Source organism: Phlebotomus papatasi, chromosome 2 (assembly GCF_024763615.1).
Source record: "Phlebotomus papatasi isolate M1 chromosome 2, Ppap_2.1, whole genome shotgun sequence".
In the NCBI taxonomy this organism is placed as follows: Eukaryota; Metazoa; Arthropoda; class Insecta; order Diptera; family Psychodidae; genus Phlebotomus; species Phlebotomus papatasi.
In genome coordinates, this window is record NC_077223.1 from 105,658,305 (window position 1) to 105,680,063 (window position 21,759).

General features: G+C 32.7%; 2 protein-coding genes across 3 annotated transcripts in view; both read right to left on the bottom strand.

Annotated features, from left to right (window-relative positions):
- The window catches only part of LOC129800604 (arfGAP with SH3 domain, ANK repeat and PH domain-containing protein), a 36,845-nt gene extending 21,209 nt beyond the window's left edge, over positions 1-15,636 (bottom strand). Inside the window, exon 1 of one of the 2 annotated variants that reach the window (XM_055845114.1) lies at positions 14,568-15,636. In XM_055845114.1, coding sequence (XP_055701089.1) covers positions 14,568-14,693 — 126 coding nt within the window. In that variant the 5' untranslated portion in view covers positions 14,694-15,636. The remainder of the gene's footprint in view (positions 1-14,567) is intronic. The other variant, XM_055845113.1, reaches the window with a different exon arrangement.
- A 3,532-nt stretch (positions 15,637-19,168) lies between these two features.
- Positions 19,169-20,411, bottom strand: LOC129800631 (putative zinc finger protein 840). Its single transcript, XM_055845161.1, has 2 exons — positions 20,193-20,411; positions 19,169-20,123 (listed from the first exon to the last, which is right to left on the bottom strand). The coding sequence occupies exons 1-2, from the start codon at positions 20,306-20,308 to the stop codon at positions 19,229-19,231; spliced, it is 1,011 nt and encodes a 336-aa protein (XP_055701136.1). The 5' UTR covers positions 20,309-20,411; the 3' UTR covers positions 19,169-19,228.
- Between the last annotated feature and the right edge of the window lie 1,348 nt (positions 20,412-21,759).

The window sequence follows — 21,759 nt, forward strand, 5'->3', positions numbered from 1 at the left end:
ATTGGAAATTAAAGAACAAGATAGAAATGAGACATAATGGTGAGAAGAAAATTATGATGACACAGGCACACCAGACCAGAATTCTAGCGAGAATGAGTGACAGACAGCAGAAGGAGGTTACGAGTATATTTTTTCTAGAATACAAAATATATCACATCTCGTAAAAACATTCCTGAAGCGGAAACAGATGCTCTTGGCACTGTGTGATAGACATAAGCATTATTATGAAGACTTTTGACATCATCTGATGACTTTTTAAATGCTTAATCACCAATAGTACAATTAGTTGAGATTTTCACTTATTGACAGGTACATCCTTTTCTAGCGCCCGATAACATCTGATGATTTCTTCGCTCTTTTCAGGCATTTAACGAGAGAGAAATATCTTCATTCTTGAGGTGTTAGGTAAGTTTTATCGTAACATTTACAAAGGATACTCATTTTGCACAGTCATCGGGGAAAATTGATTGAAAATGCTCAAAGGAGGGCTATAATGCACGAATAACAGATCGTAAGGCGTGGCAAAGCGTCACAACTTTGCAAAATGCTCGAACTCGTGATGGCAGAAATAGTCAGTTCCCGGGGACTGTTCAGTACAGGGGCATGACGTTTCCTATGTTTCCCGTATGTTTCTAGCAAGCCAAAAAAACTTTTAAGTTTATAAGCTGTTTTCTGTCATTGTAGAACGAATTAGCAAATAATACAAATACAAAATTAAAGCCAATTTAATAACGAAGAGGCAACCGAAAACCTCAAATTAGCAATCTACGTAGTTTTTGAGATATCTCGTGAAATGTGTACGAAAACAGGAAAAAAATTACACTAAAACTGGTCGCATTTTTCAGAGCTAATGTCACCCCCCTGGTTCAGTAGCACCGATTTAGTTCCAATGAAAACCCTCAATACGCGTCTAAGTTCCTTCCTTGCTCCATGTTATCAATAAATCCGGATGAACGAACGCTTAAGGTTCACAAAGTTCAAAACGTCGTAACTCAGAGTCTGTTTGACCGAATTTGATAATTGAGGGATTAATGAAAGGTCCTACAAAATATTACACCCGATCATGGGACCGATTCAGGTACGGCTCGGTCGCAAAAATCAATTTCATATCCCATAACCTCAATAATCTCGACTTCCGCTCAATCGATTTTGATGATTTTAAAAAATATTTAAATAAAAGGGTTCACAAAATTCAATAATTCTCTGACATGGTTGAAGTTCGGCACATGGATACTAGGGGCGCTCTTGTCGAATTAAGCTAGTTCAAAAACGCGTAACCTCAATTATCTGTGCTCCTGAGTAATCGATAAAATCAACTTCTGCGGCAAAATTATATAAAAAACATATTGATCTGAATTTCACGCGTATATCATCTTTCTGAATCCTAGATATTTTGGTTTAAATATAAAATTTGCATTATCTTGTCGAAAGATTCCTATTCTGTCATAAGTTTGTTACGGACGTCTTCGACAATGAAGAATTAAAAAAAAACACAAATGCAAATATGTTTAATAAATTAGTTTTTTATCGCAATATGTTCTATGGTTAAATCTCTTTCTGATTATAGTTTTGAGAAAATTAAATAAAATTTTTAAATTAGTAAAAGAAATATTTTACAGAAGGAATGCAAAATTTTATTGATCAAAAGTTTGTTTTTTTTACAAAAGAAAGAGTAAAATGCGCCAAATTCATATAAAAGATTATTTATCTTCAAACATGAGACTTTGAAGCTTATGTGCAGCGTGTCCGAAATTAAGTACATCTCCCCTAAACATAAGGAAAATTCGGGCCATTGTAAAATCAGTGAAACGACATTTGTCTTTTAATCTTTTGAGTATCAAACTGAAATGCCCTTTATCTTCAATTTTCCTTCTATTTTGCTACTAGAAGAAAAAAAAGTAATGGATCGTGCTTTTGAATATTTTATTTGTTCAATTCAAGGGAAAAGAGATTGTGTTTGTTGATTAGAAATTAAATATAGCCGCGTGTTTCATTGGTAAAATGGCATGTGATATATTGAAGGAGAAAAAGTCTTTTTTTTTCAAATTTCCAGATAAGACGCTCGAGCACTAAAAGACGATAAGATATTAGAAGTATATTCTTTTAATTACGATTTTGCACAATACTTGCATCAAATTCTACCATACTGTAATTTCTGACCAATTTCGAATAAATCCTACATCGAAATCTTATTTTATTATAAACTAATTTGTGGCAAGAATAAAAAAAGCACTGTATACACCAAAGAATGTCTGTCGGCGGAAATAAGAAATTAGCTAGAAAAAATTCATTATACTGTCAATTCTAAAATCAATAAAAATTTCCTGATGTATAAACATTAAAATGTATTCTTACAGTGTTTCTGTCTGACAAATGACTAAATTCAATTTGAATGAATCAATCAGAAATAATTAATTTTCCCGTCTGTTCTCGTTTTCTCCTCGATGGATGGGAAAATTAAATGGATATGGTGTCAGTCTCTTTAACATAATTTTGCTCTTCCAATTGACTTATTAGATTATTTTCGCACTCATTTCGAATCAATTAGCATTTTATTGAATTAATTTCCCAACATATATCTCACACTATGATCGAACATATTAAATGGATGGGATAGGCTGGTGTTAATCTTTTATACAGTTACTGAAATTAATTTTATTTGGATTAAAAAAAAAAGTTTTATTAAAGGAAATAGAATGTTGGAGAGTAGGATCAGTTGCTTTGATAACGTTTGATATTTATATTAAATATCACCAAGTGCATATAGGGTAAAGTGATATAATTTGGAATTAGTGTTACAAGTTGGACAATTCGCCGGAACAAGTTGGACATGGCTTTTTTCTTGATAAACACAGTACAAAATTTGTTTCTAAGCACAAGGAACCAAATTATAAAACTAAAGCATTAAAAATATACAAATAAAAATGAAGTACTAAATTTATCAAGGCAAAAAGTCCTGTCCAAATTGTACCATTGTCCAACTTGTACAACTGTCCAACTTGTACCACTTTACCCTACAACTCTTTCATTTGAAATTGTCCTTACATTGAACGGAGATTGCAATTATCTTAAAATCTGTCAATTTTAAATTATTATTTCGATTTCTCACACATCTAGGGATCATATTCCGAGCGTTCACAGACGGAGTTTTTACCAGGAGGAAAGACATTTGGATTTGTTCGGAACGATAGAGATAATTTCAGTGATTTCGTAATGAAATTCGATCTCAATGTGTGGTTTTTATAATCCTAAATTTCAAAGATCGATTTCGATAGCCCATGAAAAACTATTTTTGCTTCTCGTTTCGACCGCATGATGGCTATTACCTTTTCGAACTTCGAAATCTCTCGAGTGTTAACATGTCAGTCTTGACTTTGTTATGCGGAAAATAAAGGCAACGACGCTCATAAATTCTTGTCTCAATCTATCATGTAAATCTCTTCATAATCTCTGTCTAACTCCTTTGACACTGTCTTTACTATTATTATTTCATTACCCTTGCATGAATTTTTTAGTACGAAAATTTGAAATTTAGTATGATTTTTTTGAACTTGAATGACATTTTGTACAAAAGGTATTAATATTTTAGCCTGGACTCTTTTGGAGAATCAAATTCCGGCTTCGAGAACACTAGGGGAAGGTGCACTACCTTCGGAACTACTCAAGTTTCGATCAACTCTTTGTTTTTTCAATATATTTTCAATATTTTCAATTGAATTTGACCCATTATAATATTATATTTTAAATTTCCCGAAAAGAACCATAAGGACAAATCAACTTGGAACATAAGAAAAAATTGAATTGTCCGAAGGTAGCGCTTCTTCCCCTAATTTTTAATTATTCTCCGTATTTTTTTTCAAATAAAATTTTCCCTTAGGACATGGAAAACTTTTTTCTCTCTACTGATTTTCCCTCTTTAAATCACTTACATGCCTTATGGCATTCTTTTAAGTACACTTTCCTCGATTAATTATTTTTCCACAACATTTCATTCACAATGAAAATAAAAGTGATGTAAAAAGAGCAAGATGTGAATAACTAACACAACACACATAATTCCCTCATCGGTAAAAATATAATAGATATAAAATGGTGCAAGACACAAGGTGGAATAACTTACAAAATATAGAGTCAGTGTCTTAATGGCTGGGAGGTATAAAAGAATAAAGTAACGATGGGGAAAAAATCACAGAATTAAAAAAATTTTGTGTTTACGATTGTTGAATGAGAAGATAAAAAAAAGATGTTTCATGAGGAAGATTTTATATAGAGATAAATTATAAAATATGCAAATCTAACCTGCTAATGTAATTTGTCTTAATCGAAGCTATTAACACCACCCTCAAACTTGGCCTCAAACTTTTGTTTTCTTTATTTTTTTGAACTCAATTTTGCAATCTATTCCTGAATCATTTATGGCGTTTTGGTTAAAAATAATAAAAAAGAATAATAACGTAATAGTAAAAGGGAATTGGGATGTTGAATTGCAAATATTTCTACCGCTGCTGTAGAAGTGATGCTATCTACTTGCTCATGTAAGTAGCGAGCTTAATTTTGCATGAAAAAAGTATGATAATATTGTTACATAGATATTTTGTAGATGAACTGAATTTGAAATTTGATTTACGCTAGTAAGTTTTGTCTTTAACTACCTTCACAGCTCTCCGAAAATGACATATTTGAATTTGACAGTTGTTTGACAGCTGTCATTTAGATATCGGCGATTAGGAATTCAGAAGAATTGACTCTAAAGGTGTCTACACATTGAGACTTATCGTGATATAGGGTCGAAGGAACGTCTGTTCGACAGGGAACCCCTATTGACACTTTTGTCAAAATGTTGAAAACTATTTAATGTATCTAGTAAAATATAAGTAATATAACGTTTTTTCTATAATATACCTTTTACTATAAACAGTGTTGTTCAAATTTCATACCCCAAATAGTACGGAGCAGGGTGTCAATAGGTGCTGACACGAGTTCTTAAAGTGTCAATAGACGTTCCTTTCATCCTAAGCTGCACACACAGTTGAGAAGCTAAATTACATTATGATAGGGTAAGTGCGCCAAATTTCGGCATAGTTGCATATAAGCACCGAAGTCATAAGTTTGAAATGCAATATTTTTAATTCATATTGATATTTTTTGTTACTTCCTTTTCGGGAAGGTTGTGTGGAACCTTGAAAACTAGTTTATCATCTTTGTTTTCTTTAAATCACTTCCTAAAATATTGAAAAATTAATAATAATATGGACATTGCTTTGGGTAGTCTTCCGGCCACTTTGAGTGAAATACCTTCCACCTTTTTTCTGACCAGCTTTTGTGACGCAACGGATAGAAAAATTCAAAACGTCAAACGGAACGAGTTTATTATTTAGTTTAATACGTTTATATGACCCACAAGCCCTGAGATCTTCCATGTAATTTATCCTGAAGACCTGAAGAGTAGCATCTTAAATTTACACGCAGATTCCCGTAGCAATTTGCCCTTCCTGACTCTTCCAAGGCCTTTTCCATATCATCTTTTTCATAGAAGCGATGGTTTTTTTCTCTGGACATTGAAGAACTCAGAAATTGAAAAAAAAATGAATAAGAAATTTAGGAAAGCAAAAGATGTTGCCGGAATAGGCGACACTACCTCACCCGGAGAGACCCTCACAAAGTATATACTTTTTTACGCGAAATACGGGATCCAACTGGGAAATTTCACCCGAAATTTAAATATTGATTCACTATTAACATAAACAGAAATAATTTTTAATGAAAACTAATCAATTTTCATGAAAAACACCGAAAGAAAACCTCTTGCACTTCACCATAAATCAGAAGACTGCTAGAAACACAATGGATCTGTCACATTTTTTGTATGACTCTTTCCACACTGAGTTTTTACAACGCAATTTAAATTGAAATTATACATAAAATTTAACGGTCTTTGTGTTAATACATACTAAAATGAATAAATATTTAAAAGCAAAATGAATTCATTGACTATTCGAAGATTACATACATAATTTTAATTAATTTATTTGCATGGCCGGAATTACACTCAAAGTGTCCGAAATGAGAAGCTGACCGAAATTTGGCACATTTCCCCTATAGCTCAGTTCCACTAAAACTTAGGAGAATAATCCCAATTTCAAAGTTGCCCCACTTCCCCCTACTGCTTATTGTTTAGAGAACACTACCTCTTACTGTGTTATCACACTTGCACATTAAAATTTTAATATGATCCACATTAATTGTCGCTGGTGAGAGTTCAAATGTGTAATTTGTGTGTTTGAATCATTTTATATTCAAAATGTGATCTATTTGTTGATAAAAAGGTAGACTTGGCCCGCAAAATTTGATATAAATTGATTTATAGCATTAATGAATTAATACGCATAAATTAATGCGATTTTCTCTTTAATTTTTTAATGTGAAAAATTTTTATGCTTTAGGTAAATTTAAACTTATTTTTGCAGGCCAAGTCCACTTCTTTATCAATAAATAGAAAAACCCCAAATGTTAAGTGACTCAAAGACACAAATAACATATTTGGACGCTCACAAGCGACAATTAATGTGAATCACATTAAAATTTTAATGTGCAAGTGTGATAACGCCATTAAGTCAGTCTGAGTCGTTTCATTTTAATCGATGTGGGAGGGGTCACCGAAAATCGCGAATCAATATCTCTCATCATTTGACCTCTAGTCTGATAAAAAGTCACTTTTATGAAAATGAAATTTTCAAGAAACATACATTAATTTCAGGCACTTTATTATTTCATTAATTTGAGTCCATTTTCTGCAAATACTATTACCTAGAATGGTACCCACTGACTAATAAATAGTGGTTTTATTGCATTTCGCAAACACTTGTTAATTTATCAAATAAAAGTGTCATTCCTTGACTCACTGCATATTTTTTTTGTTACTCTCTTGCAAAATAATACCTCACAGTATGCAAAATTAATTTTATTGCGAAGTTAAGGATTGTCAAAGTTAATCAAATTAAATTAAATATTGCAATAAACTTCATTTACTTTTTTTTACTGAAGAATTTTATTAAGGTAAATTCTTTAAATATATTAGAGGTAAAAATAACATAGGGGAAATCGTGCTACCTTCGGACGACTCAAGCTTCGGACAACCTAAGTTTTTTCTATTATGTTCCTAATGGATCCTATAGCTCTTTTTTGGATATTTGTGGCATTGGACCTCCTATTAAAATATAATATTATAATGGACCGAATTCATTTAAAATACACTGAAAAAAATGAATTGTGCGAAACTTCAGTCGTCCAAAGGGTAGCACGCTTTTCCCCAATTTATATAAATTTTAATATTTTACAATTATCGAAGACTAATTGCTATGGATCTTGTAATTGAATTAAACACACATGCGTGATATTAAAGTACTTAAGACACCAAGAGGGAGTATGTGAGAGTTAAGAAATCAAAACAATAGTGAACATTTACATCTAAAAGCTTATCTTTTTCACACAATATACCACTCTCATTTTAGAAAATATGGGCTGAATAAAAAAATTGAGAGTCCTCCAAGAAAGACTCAATGACAAAGCTATATCATTGGAGCACTTCATAGCTCTCTTGGTATATTTTATCCTCCATCTCTTCAATATTACCTGCAATAATGTACATGAAAAATCAAGTGAATGACACTCCCACTCGGTATATGAACCAACCAAGTACAATATTGCATGTATAAAAGTGATTTGAAAGAAAATGTTCAGTTTAAAAGAAACAGATACTGGAAGAGAGAAAAGGTGCAAACAAGTGAAGGTGTTAAGAAGAAAGAGAAAAAAATATGGCAATGAGCTTCTACTAATTTAAAATGCAAAGTGCAAGTTGTTGCTGATTTTTTTTTATGCATTTCTCATACTAAACACTATTTGTCACTGCACTTTGCTTGGGCAATTACAGTGAAGTGACAGTACAAAAATTGCTATCATTATTTACTATTAACATCATAGAGATACGAATCTCACATTCTTTCATAACGAATTCACATTATTAAAAAATACTTTGCAACTGGTGTTATTTAAGGGACCTAACGAAATTATCTCGTTTACTTTTAATATGGTTACGAGTAATGTATACTTTATAGCAATTGCTGGTTTAAGTGACTCTTAAATGTTCAAAAAGAAACAAAGTTGTGTTTATTTGCTGTACCAAAAATAACAACCAATTTCCTAATTGTGACTATTTTCTTGTTAACTCTTGCTCTTGACAAACGTATCCATCTGTCGACAGCTGTAAATATCAAAAGGGAGAAATTCAAATATATGCTCTCAAATAAAAATAAATAAATAAAAAAAAGCAACATAGTTCTAGGTCAAGTGAAAGGAGAAGACGTTCAAGTTTTTTCTAGATATTTTTATGCCCTGGAAATCAAGATATGAGTAAGGGAAAAGAGGTAGGGTAAGTGTGCCAAATTCCGGCCAGCTTGCAATTTCGGCCACCTTTTTTGTTCCTCGAATTTCCATGAATTTTTAGTTTTTACATATTCTAGAGATTATACAATGCAAAAGAATAACAAAAAATGAAGCTTCGACAAACGAGATGACGTGAAAAGGGCATTGGAAGAATTCCTGAAGGACAAGGAACTATGAGAATGAAGGTGGCCGAAATAGGGTTCCAAAGCTATGTCTACATTTTCATTCATTTTAAAATATATTAAGAATGATTTTAGAGTAAATAAAGACGATAAACTGTCTACAAGATTCTAAGCAACACTCCTTAAAAAGAAGGAATAAAAAAATCAATTTCTATTAAAGATATTACAATTCAAACTTGAGACTTTGACGCTTGCATGCAACTATGTCGAAATTTGGCACACTTACCCTATTTAATTTTTCTTGAACGAAAAAAAAATCATGGTTCAATTTGGAATATCTTTTCTATCTAAGGACTTTATCAATTCTGCAGTCTTCATTTACACAGTAAAAAAAATTACAGCGATAAATCGTTTTTTGCTTCCTTATAGCAATTTCCATTGTAAAGTTCCACAGATATACACTTCAGAAAATTGTGTAATCTTATCTTAAAATGTGTAATACAAAGTTTGTCTAATGGTGAACTATGTAATCAGATAGCAAATTTAGAAACTGATTGTACAGTTGTGTACATTTTGTTAAACATTTTATTTTGTGAAATTACACAAATTTTAGACTAAAGGTGTAGAAATTACACGTTTTATAATTTGTTTTGTAGGGTGAAAGGAACGTCTATTGACACTTTAAGAACTCGTGTCAGCACCCATTGACACTATTGAAATTTGAACATCTCTGTTTATAGTAAAAGGTATATTACAAAAAAACGTTATATTACTTATATTTTACTAGGTACATTAAATAATTTTCAACATTTTCACAAAAGTGTCAATAGAGGTTCCCTGTTGAACAGACGTTCCTCTGACCCTAATTATCCTGTATTAATTTCAAGATACAAAGATTTTAAGATACCAAAAAATATTTTATATAAGGATATCTAAGGGTTAAAATTGTGTAAAATCATGGAAACGTTACAAAAAATTGTAGTAGTTTAACACTAAAATCGTGACAGTTCTCACACAAAATTCCAACACACAAATTTTATTTGTTTCATAGCTTTTAAGTATAATACTCGATTACACAACATTTTTATTTGCACTTTTTTTAATGTGTACCTTAAGATGTGTAATGTGTGTAATAGTACACAAAAATTACATATTTATATAAATTTACTACGAAACTCATTGTAAAACTGCTATTTACTTTGGACTAGTGTTTCAAATGCAGTGGAAAATTGATCAGTTTTGTCAACAGTAAGAAGCCCTTTTCTTTCATTTTACCGGTTCTCAACCGATTTAAACCGATTTGTAAATAACTCGAAAGATCCCACAAAATAATTTTAAGAGTTAATAAAATTTATTTTCTGACAAAAATTACTTATCAGTTCAAAACCGGTTCACAACTGATTTGAACGGATTTATAAATCACTCGAACTATTGCCTCTAAAATAGCTTAAAACTAATAAAGTTGAATTTCGAATAAAAATTAGTTATCGGTTATGAAGTGACTCGTTACCAGTTCAAAACCGATTGGAACTGGTTCAGTTTTGTCGAAAATTCCAAGACCTTTCCAACGAACCTAAGCATAACCCCATTTTCCTGATAAATGCGCTCTCTAGAGCCTTTATTAACATTTGTCCTTGAAAAACCATTATTAGGAATGATTCATTAGATGCCAAGTCGCTATCTCTAACCGTTTGGCCTCTAGAGCTGGCAACAGCCGGACGGACAAACAGCGTGAAATTTCTCAGAAATCGTCTGAAACGTGAAGATTTGTTGAAGAAAGTGGTCTCTGAGAAGTAGAAGGTGGAAATTTTGGGGGAGTGAAAGTATCAAAAGGGATATATACAGCTCTCTCTGTGGAGGTCGAGCAGTAAAATATAGAAACTATAGAGAATTCCTAATATAATTTTTAAAAAGATAATTGGCAAAATATATTTTGGAGATTCCTATCGTTACTAAAATGTTAAAAAGATATTTTTCACTATAATGAGGAAACAACCTTGACAATATACCGCCAAATTTGGGATCGTAAAAGCCACACACATTGAGATCGAATTGCACTTCGAAATCACTGAAATTCTCTATCGTCTTCGTTCCGAACAAATTAACATACAATGATCATAAAATTCCTGACCATACCACAATAAGAAAAAAATATGGGATTGAATGATTAATTATTCGATGAAGAAGTATGTGTTTGAGCAGAAAATTGACTCATTCTTGACCTTTATTTTGTGAAACACACATGAAATATTTGATTAAGTGAATTATAAACTTTTTAGTAGTATCTGTCTTCCTTCTAAAAACCATGAGGTTTATTTGGTGATCTACTTTTATTGTTCACTATTTTATTTTTATTGTCGAATTTGTCGGTAGGGTTAATCCTTTTAGGAGGGTCTAATATCCAGCGGGCCAATTTCATTCTACCTTACTTTTTTAAATGTGTAGATCCTCAATACGAAACTTACGATGACAAAGAATTTTTCCGAACCAATTGCATGGTTCCGAAAGAATAACAAAATAATAATATAAGATAGGTTGTATTGTTAAGGTCTTCCTTCCTAAATATTTGATATGAAAACGTTTTTAAAAAGTGTTCCAAAGCTTAGGTACTTTTAAAAATTATCTTACGTAGATCTTGATGTACAGTGGTGGCAAAAATAATAGGACCACCTCTGATAAGCCTACATTTTTACTTCTGTAATTTTTTTTATTTCAGCGTTGAAATAATTTTGATGTATAAATGTTCAAATGATATCCATACATCGAATAAGTGTTGTTTTGGCCATTTGAGATCTCTATTTTGACATATAGGGGAAAGTGCCCATGCTTTTCTGGACGGTCCCAAGCTTTACAATGATTAAATTTTTCCTGTTTCTGATCAAATACGACTCCACAATATATTAAAAAAAAAGACACCTTCCTCTAGTTTTTAAAATATGGAAGAGATATGTCACATTTATTGAAAAACATAGGGGAAACTGGGGCACCACCAAACACGGGGTACCACCAAACACTAATTTTTATTTCTAAACTACTTGGACTATCTCGACTATCCCTTCAGTGGACAAGCATCCCTATAGTGCCTATAAATTCCTATCGGTCTTATCCTCTGATATCCAATATCTGATTAAAAAATCGCAGTGTTTGGTGTTACTCCGTGTTTGGTGGTGCCCCAGTTTCCCCTACGAAAAATTTTGTCATTGTAAAGCCTGAATATTTGGCTGAATTTCTTCTTCCGGGTCTATCCGTTAGGTCTTCTTGTCTCGTTGTGCCAAGATCGGGGAGCCGCATTCTTGACAACTTTCACTTTGTTGAGGGAGTTACTCTCTGGAATGAACTTTCTTGAGAGGAGAAACGCAGTTTATCCAAACCTTTTTGGCATCTTAGTTTGCTTTTTTTCCTTTTGCTTAAATGTCAGAAAGATTTTTTTTTCGAATGATATAGGTGACTTATACAACCTGAGAAAGAGCATTTCCACCGTTTGGCTCCGGAGATCGGTCACCAACGCTAAGACGGCGGTGGACGCAAGCATTGCTTTCTGACAAATATTTATACATATCTTAATACATGTATCCTTTTTCTTCTGCTTTCAAGAGCACTAGCTCAAAAGCATTGTTATTAATTATAAGTAATAAAAAAAGCTAGGGACCGTGTAAAGCATGGGCACTTTCCCCCTAATACGTGAATGGTGATAATCTGTTCGGACAATAAAATAGGACCACTTTAATAATGTAATGTCAATAATTATTTATTGTCTTGACAATTAATTTTCTAAGTTTGGATAAAAGAAACTATGAGAAATTGGAGTAAATGCAGAATTTTCTCGTTAGAAGCTCTATTCAATTTTTAAGACTACGAAAGCATATGGAGTGATCATGAATATCATAGCTGACTACATTAAATTATGATAATCAATAATCCATGACACAATATAGTGTTTACGTAAACATAAGACTCGGAATTTTGGCTGTCACCGGTTCAACGGGCCAATAGTATTAGAAAATAACAACAATTCAGAATTTTCGAATTGTTGAATGGATCGAAATCAGTCTAGCACATTATCGTAAGGTATTCTATAGAAAAATTTTGGTTAAAAAGGTCCTCAGATAAGTCCTGACTGAGTTAGAAATAGATTTTGAACAACAGGGTTAGTTTGAAGGACTTTTGCTTCTAGAACCCAGAAAAAGGCCTAGGCTCCCAAGTTTGTCAGGAAATTTGAGATGTGGGATTAACTATTAGAATATATGACCATGGATAATATTTATTTAGTAACTTGGAAAAAAAATCGAAAAAAAATCAACTTGTACGAAGCAGCGACGATGTTATACGAAGCTGCAAAACCTTCCCCAACAAGTTCATTTATTATCATTACTTTTAATAATTTAAAAGCATAAAGGTGTTCGATACTGTGTTATTTATATTGTCGCCACTGTAGTTGTACTTTACCGATTCATTACCGATTTCAGTGGGCTTGAAAATTTCAAAAGTTTTTCCAAAAAACTAAATTTGAGCAAATCGGTTTAATAGTCGAAACAACGATCGATAAAACGGATAAAACTATTCTACGAAAAATTGTCTAGTTCAAACAAGATGTAAACTTTGATAACGGGTCTAGTTGATCTTATTCTTGAAAATGGTAAGTCGATGGGTAAGTTTGGGGTAGTTTCGCACATGCATTATATTCGAAAATAAACATTTCGGAAATTGGAATCGTCATGTATATTTTCAGATAGCATATACATAAGGGTAACGTAACCGCACTTAGAATATGGCCTGTGTTCGATTACTAAATGAGTCTAGAAAGAAAATTCGAATGCTTGAAAGTTCCCCACGCTCCCCTGATGTTTTTTTTTGGATCATAAATATTGCTCTATAGGGTAAGTGTGCCAAATTTCGGAATAGTTGCATACAAGCGTCAAACTCTCAAGTTTGAAATGTAATATTTTAAATACAAATTGATTTTTTTTTAATTCTTTCTTCTAAAAGAGTGTTGCTTGGAACCTTGTAAAAAGTTTACCGTCTTTATTTACTCTAAAATCATTCTCAATACATTTTGAAATGAATAAAAATATAGACATAGCTTTGGTGCCTTATTTCGGCCACCTTCATTCTCATAGTTCCTTGCCCTTCGGGAATTCTTCCAATATCTTTTTCACGTCATCTCGTTTGTTGAAGCTACATTTTTTGTTATTCTTTTGCATTGTATAATCTCTAGTGTACATAAAATCTAAAAGTTCATGGAAATTCGAGGAACAAATAAGGTGGCCGAAATTGCAAGCTGGCCGGAATTTGGCACACTTTACGGACTTCACGGACTCGAACAATAAAAGTTAAAACTAAAAAAGAAGTATGAGGGGTCCTCAAGACCGGCCAATATGATTTTGGCCTAATATCCATAATATACTTGTTTTTGGATATGTGTAAAATATAGAGAAAATATGGAAAAAGTGACCACTCAAGTTATTTCACCTCATCGCTACTTCCCATTCCAATAACAACAAATATCTGAGTCACTTTCTTTCACGTTGTACTACCCATCCAGTTGTTTTTAAAGGTGGTCAAACTACATCAGATTGAGTCTGAGAATTCCTCCAAGTGCTCCACGAGCATTTGGAACACATCCAAAGACATCAATTAATTATTTATTAATCTAAAACGTCTCTATATTCTATTTCGGTCAAATGTAGCCGGTTTTTTCTGCGACATTTCACTTGTAAAAAAAAAACGAAGATGCAAAAGTATTTCTTTCGCTGAATCACAGATTGGAATTTCTCTTGGCTATAAGGCTTGGCTTCGGATTGGGCAAATTAATATGAAATTGAGATGGAAATGGGAGAAAAAAATTGCATATTAAGATTTGATAAAATGGATTGTTGATGAGATTGAATCTAATTTCCGGTGACAATTTGCAATGGTAATTGCGACGAATTGAAAAACGTATAGGTATATACTAGAAAAAAACACACCCATTTGGAATGTAATGTACTTATGTGGAACTCTCACCTCTTCGAGGGCAGATATTGTTTGACGACATTGTGGCATTCGGGAGACAAATGTTGAGGTTGTTGGGGAATTGTAATCCTCTCGGGTTTCATCCACAAACTCTCCAACACCAATTAATCCAGGCATTTTTTTTTAAGAGTGTTGTCTAACTTTCCTTTCAAAACACTCAAATTTTCACTTGAAACTACTAATTTCACTTTAGAAAGGTCGCACGGTTGTTTAATTTCTTCCCCAAATGATTCAATTGGCTATTTATAGCATTATTTTTTTAAAGGACGCTATGTTACACAATTTTCACTCTATCAACAATTTTTTTTTGGTACAGTGGATGCTTAAATTTTTTGATTCAAAAAAGATAATTTCACATTCGAAGGGTTGAATTTTCCGGATGGATTCCTGCGAGACACTTTCTTTAAAAAAAAATCTCTCTTTCAACCGGAATACCACTTGTTACAAGATCTTGCTACTTTTTATTTCTTGATCACTAATAAATTCTGGGTCACAGAGTAAAAATTTCGATTTCACATGTTTTTTTAAAGCTTTTACTCTCCTTGGATTTCATCTGCACTTTGAAATTTTTTTTTGCACTTCTCCTTATGGGAAGTCCCACTTCTGAAATTGTGTCCAAGAAAATTTTTGGGCAAATCCACAGGAAAAAAAAATTGCAACTTTATTGAGAAATTTCTTTCACCACATTATTGCTCAGGTAGTCTCCTAAATTCACTCACTCTTGAAATAATCTCGTCGTTTTTTTTTTTTTTACTTCAGACACTTCTCGCCAGCGACAAAGAGATAGGTTTTTTTTTGGTTTTGAGACACACCACGGACAGAAACGCACTTTTTCAATTAGGATTTTGATGGTTTATCACGAAATGCACACGTACAATTGGACCGGGGTCCAATGGACGATTTATTTGTGATGCGTGGAAGATGGTGAATGGGATTTTTTTAATGTGAATTTTCACATAAAAAAAACTTTTTCACCTTCCTTATTTGCGAACAAACACTCTCGCGCAGTCTTCAATGGGCGCACTCTGACAATCTCACTGACACTTTTTCAGAAAATCACGCAGCACAGGGCTACCAATTGAACTTTATGCCAGCTGCTTCTCTTTTGTATAACATTCACTTTTGAAATAAATGACCGTTAATATGGGGTGGATAAATGGTCAAAGTGAAACCATCGGATAACCTAAAGAACCTAAAGCAGAGGTGTGCAAGAACCGTTTAAAACCGAAAAAACGTCAAAAGAAACTTGTACGTCAATGGTCAAAACAAAACGCTACCTGGAGGGGAATTCTGTACCAGTATGACAATGTCATATGACAAATTTAAGAATTTTTATGTGGTGATTTTGGAAAAAATAATAAAAAATCAGATTTATATCAATTACTGAAAGCTTCATAGACTTTCTTGCAATGACTGTTCAACGTTCATTGACCTTCAGTGCTGTCCTATTACCAAATTTATCACGAAAATTTGTCATGTGACATTGTCATATCGTTACAGAATTCCCTTGCTGAACAAACTTATTTTGACGTTTATTCGGTTTCAACGGTTCTTGCACACCACTGACCTAAAGAACCCAAAGTAGGCAGACTGGGGCAAAATGTAACAAAACGCATATTTTTTTTACAAGCTACCCAAGCGGCCCAAAAATTTCTAATTAGCGCAATTTTATAGGAAATTTACCACTCTACCTGTGTTATCACACTTGCACATTAAAATTTTAATATGATTCACATTAATTGTCGCTGGTGAGAGTCCAAATGTGTAATTTGTGTGTTTGAATCATTTTATATTCAAAATTTGATCTATTTGTTGATAAAAAGGTAGACTTGACCCGCTAAATTTGATATAAATTGATTTATAGCATTAATGCAAAAAATTAATGCGATTTTCTCTTTAATTTTTTAATGTGAAAAATATTTATGCTTTAGGTAAATTTAAACTTATTTTTGCAGACCAAGTCCACTTCTTTATCAATAAATAGAAAAACCCCAAATTTTAAGTGACTCAAAGACACATATAACATATTTGGACGCTCTCAAGAGACAATTAACGTGAATCACATAAAAATTTTAACCCATTCAGTCAATGTACCAGAAATACTTGAGATATAATGTTCATATTTTGGGATTAGTTTCCTACAGATTAATAGATGAATTTTTTGAAAAGAAAAAAAATTTACCTATTAGGGGGCGCGGGGAGCCTCTGACAAACACACGTCTTAACGGTCACTGAATTTAAATTCTGTGCATTACAGTAGACTCTCTCTCAATCGGGAATATGGGGCAAAATGTCATCCGGTTTAGCGATAGAATTTAGCGTCAAAGCCTTTGTAAATTCCACAAAAAGCGCTCAATTATAAAGAATCACGATAAAATAGGAAGAACTACAGCGAATTTGAGCGAATTAGCTTCATAATTAAACGTGAAAATTGTCAACAAAATTTGTCGCCAGATTGAAAAAGAGCCGATTGAGTGAGAGTCTATACTGTAATTCATTACAAACTCTTTTGCTTTAGATAGAGTAACTATCCTAGAACACAAATTGGCAATTAGAATTCAAATCAGGAAAGAGGAAAGAGGCCAATTTTAACAAATTCGACGGGATGTCGCATTTTCGGTCCGCCATCTTGAGCAAAAATCTCGCATGACCTTCCGCGAAGCGAAAAAAGAACAACAAAATGCAATTTTATCTCTGTCGGACTATTTTTCCCAAGTGATTTAAGAACTAAAGTTACTAAAAATCCATTCCCGGCAGCAATTCTGTTAAAAATTGCCCAGGAATAAATCATCTAAAATCACTCAATTTGCGTATGATGTATAATACCATGGTAAGGAATGGGGTAATGTGCAAGTGTGATAACGCCGTACAACTTTGTAAAAGTCGTTTTGCTCTACTTTGTAAGGAAATACATTTATAAAGCCGTTTTCTTTGTGACAATTCTCATAAATGCTGGGACAAAAAATAGTATCAGGTCGTATAGTATAGGGCAAAAATACGGTACAAAACTACGTTTATACGGTACAAAAATAGTATACGGCCTTTCAGGGCTTTCGCGTAAATTATAATTATAATACCTAGGATAAATTAAGCTAAAAAAACCTGCTCCAAATGGAAATTTTTCGCTACTCCAAATGGAAACGTCAATGTTTTCATGATAAATACAGTACTAAATTATTATTTATATAATATTCTATACCACATTTTCATTATTTAGTTAATTTTGCTCCAAATAAAGCTAAAATCAATTCATATTCACAAATTTTGATTTGTTAATTTCTCAGAAAAATTAAAAGTGTACCTTTTCACCATCGAATTTTTCATCAGTCGACCATGATTTGTAATGAAAAACACAATGAGGTGACTTGTTTATTCGTTTCGTTTAACATTTATGTCATATTTCTGTCCAATTTTAGTTAAATTAAGTGCTAATCTTTATTGTTAACTATTCGTGAAATTTTTAAATGAAATAATTACCTATTTCGTGAACAAAATGTGTTTTTCTGAAGTGTCTGCAAATGCTTCAATAGGAAACTCCGGAAATATGATTTTTTGGGGAGTTTTCTTATTGTTTTAGATGGGAAAGGAGAAAATACCAGGAACAAGAACAAATCCTGCACTCAGGGGCAACTTAACAAGGTTTTGGAAGCCTTTCGTCGCGGTTTCACTTGCATTGTTTGTCTTCAATTAGAAACTTTCCCTTGTCTCCATTTGGATTAATTTATATTCAATAGAAGCATTTTACGCTCGCGTATTTTTATATAAAAATGAAACGTCCAGATCCGCTCCAAAACTTTGTAGAATATTAAAAATTTCGTCAAACCTCCGCTAGTGGCGTTAAATCGCTTTGAAAGTTTTGACCTTGAAATTTTGACAGTTATAATTTTCCATTTTTTATCATTTTTGGGTATGTTATAGAGCTCGTTGAGACCTTTCCAACGACTACTTACTCATCACAATCGAATAAAAAATGGCAGAGATATAAACAAAAAACAAAAAAAAAATTATAAAAAAAAGTGAAGGCAGCAGTAAAATTTAAAGAGGAAAAGAAGGAACAGAAGAAAAGGAAATTTTTCCCATTTGCGATTTTTAAACAATCAGAAAGAAAAATTCGCTGTTATTAAAAATATTATTTTCCTTGAAGAAGTATAATATGTTTACTCGGATGACCTATGACATTACCATGAAGGTGTATCCCATGAAAGGGTTCTGACGTTTATCAGTAACTCACGAACCAACCTTGAACATCATTAAAACGCATTTTCAAAGATATTTAGGTCAAAGAAAAATAGTAACAAATGTTAAAAGAAACTTTCATATATAAGAAAGTCATGACTATCAATAGTCACAATGACTACTTCTAATGGCCGCACAGTAAAAAGCCAGTGGCGTTAACTTTGTATATGGATCCTACTTACATGCCAAGTTTCATCCCGATCCGAGGGAGACAGTTGGGTTCCTCCCCTTGTAAATCAAAGTTCCAGGTTTTTCTTTGGAGTACTTACTCCTGAAGTGATTATATTATCTAGAAGTGGACTAAGTAGGTTAAATTTTCTAGATAGTAAAACACAAATAGTCAAAAACAATAGTAATTTTTTTATAATGTAATTATTTAATTAATTCTCATTTCGGTATTGTTTTTTTTTGTTCAATTATTTCGACAAAATCACTTTTTTCTGTACATTTTGTCCATTAGTCTCTATTTTTTGATCCATATCACCAGGATAATCTGGATCTGGTTTAATATAAACTGAATTAATGGGATGGGGTAAAAACAAATCCTTGTGGACTTTCATGTGATTTTTTAGGTACTTTGTGTGAGCGAATTTTTTATGACAGTAATTGCATGGTATAATCTTCTCAGGTGCATGGATTATCTTGTGAAAATCCATATCTGCTTTTCTATTGAATATTTTTCCACAGACATTGCAGGAAATGATGGGTTTAGTGTCAGAATGTTTGTTCTTAAAGTGAATCCTCAGATAGGATTTTGCTTTGAATTTACTAAAACAAACAGAACATTCAAATGGTCTTTCATTGCTGTGGACAGATTGATGGGCATCATAGTCGTATTTCTTGTAGAATTTTTTACCACAAAATTTGCAGACTTCTTGCTTAAATAATTCCTGAAAGTCCTTTTCTTTGTGCACTTTGAGGATGTGACTGTTGAGTTCTGTTACGAATATAAAGCGCATTCCACACGTATTGCATATGTGTCGCTTGGAAAGGTGCCTGGCCATATGTTGTTTCAGGCATTTGGAATTCTTGTAAGGCTTGTTGCATTTACTGCAAACCACTGGATGCTTTTCCACGTGGATAATCAAATGCTGTCGCAGGCTAGTTTTCCGGGAAAATGCTTTGGAACAGAAGTAACAGTGGAAATTCTCCTCTCCTCTGTGGACTATACTATGAGCTCTGAGACTGCCCTTATTCTCAAATGACTTCCAACAAATCTGACATCTGATTTTTCGTTTTTTCTTTTTAGGCTGATCACCAATTTGTGTTATCTCGAATTTAATTACCGGAGGTTTGCTCTCTTTGGGAATTCTAGGAGTCAAAAAAAAGAAAACAAATCTAAATACTTTCTTTTTTTAATTTTTGGAACTTGTTACTCACTCTTCTAGTTGATCGTACTGGACTTCTTGCTCCTCTAGGGAATATTCTTCCTTAACAATAATATCTTCATAGACCAACTCTTCCTTCACCTCTACCTTAATATCCTTACAGTCCATTGAAGAATCTTTCGTGTAAAAAACTTCATAAAACTTAATTTTACAAAACTAATTTGTGTTACTTTGACGTATCAATGTGTGACACATTTTTAAGAGGCGCACAAATGCTGGATTTAGAAACCTTCGTTGTTAGATAGTCAAAGGCTACCAAGAGCTAAATGGAATTTAGATGTGATCACTGAGAGAAATCCCAAAAGTTAAAATAACATTCCGGAAATGTTAATTTTACCCTGCAATTTTTTCCCAGCTGATTAAGGGGTCAAAATTCAAAAATTGACCGGTCTGTGTCATTAATTTTCATTATCATTTAGACCTAAACTTTCTCTTATTTGCCCCTCTTGATAAGATTCGATGACAGTTCAAAAATACGACACCGGAGGCGCTGCTATAGTTTTTAAAAGATTGAAGAAATTTTCTCAAATTCCGTATTGTACAAAAGTTATCAGATTTTACAATGTTATAGTCTAGTTTATATTTTTAAAAACTGGCGGATGTTCCTTGTAGTTTCAATAAAATCGAAGATTTTGTTGAAATTGTTCAAAGGGCCCGAAGTGCTTTCAGTTTCAGTTCGTTATGGCTCTGGTACATCTTTTAGATCAAAAAATTTTAAGAAATCAAAATTCAGATAGCTTTCTAACACGTTTGGCATATATCTATCTCATTCTTTCGTAATCCAAATTCTGTTGATCTAAATTGAATTTGTTGTGACATTTAAAAGAAGAAGAAGAGTACGAAAGAGTAAGATAGACATATACAAAACGTATAGGAAAGAAAAGGATTCAAATTTCGACTTCATGAAATTTTCCTGATCTAAAAGGTGTGCCGGAGCCATTAAGAAAGCAATTAATACGAAGGGTAATATCTTACTGATCGTATTACTCCACAATAGTATACTCATTCTAACACACGTGATTTTCCATTTGAAATTTTGCATAATATAGACCTCTCTTTCCATTTTCTTTTATTCCTTCCTTCCGGTCTAGAGAAAATATAGCGGTAAACTCTTTATTAGGTTGTTATTAGGTTACAATGAGCCGATTTATTTGTATAAAATAAGTAATCCAAACCGTTTAGTTCGCCTATAATCTGTAATGCTGTGAATTTAAGAAATCCTCTCACATAATAGAAGTTCGTCATATGGACACTAGGCGCGCTTTCGTAGAAGAAACGGGTACAAAAGATTTTGAGGTTATTTATATAACCTCAAAATTGCCTCTTCTCCATCCTGAATCCTGAGTAACCGATAATGTTAAGTTATTTATTAAGAATATAGAGGGCTATCCTTCATCCTAAATATTTCGGTTTAAATATAAAAGTTGCATTTCTTTTCACGAACATATCTCGAAATTATTGTGTAGCATTCCCCTAAATTCAGTTCGAAATCGAATTTGGATGCAATCCGGGCTGGCTCCTATTAGGAATTTTACCTATAATAAAGCGATCTTCAGACT

Bases quoted from the DNA above. Each gene is read 5' to 3' on its own strand.
- LOC129800631 (XM_055845161.1), bottom strand. From the start codon at position 20,308: ATGGACTGTAAGGATATTAAGGTAGAGGTGAAGGAAGAGTTGGTCTAT. The intron at 20,124-20,192 runs GTGAGTAACAAG...TTTGACTCCTAG, and splicing joins CAGTACGATCAACTAGAAGA to AATTCCCAAAGAGAGCAAAC.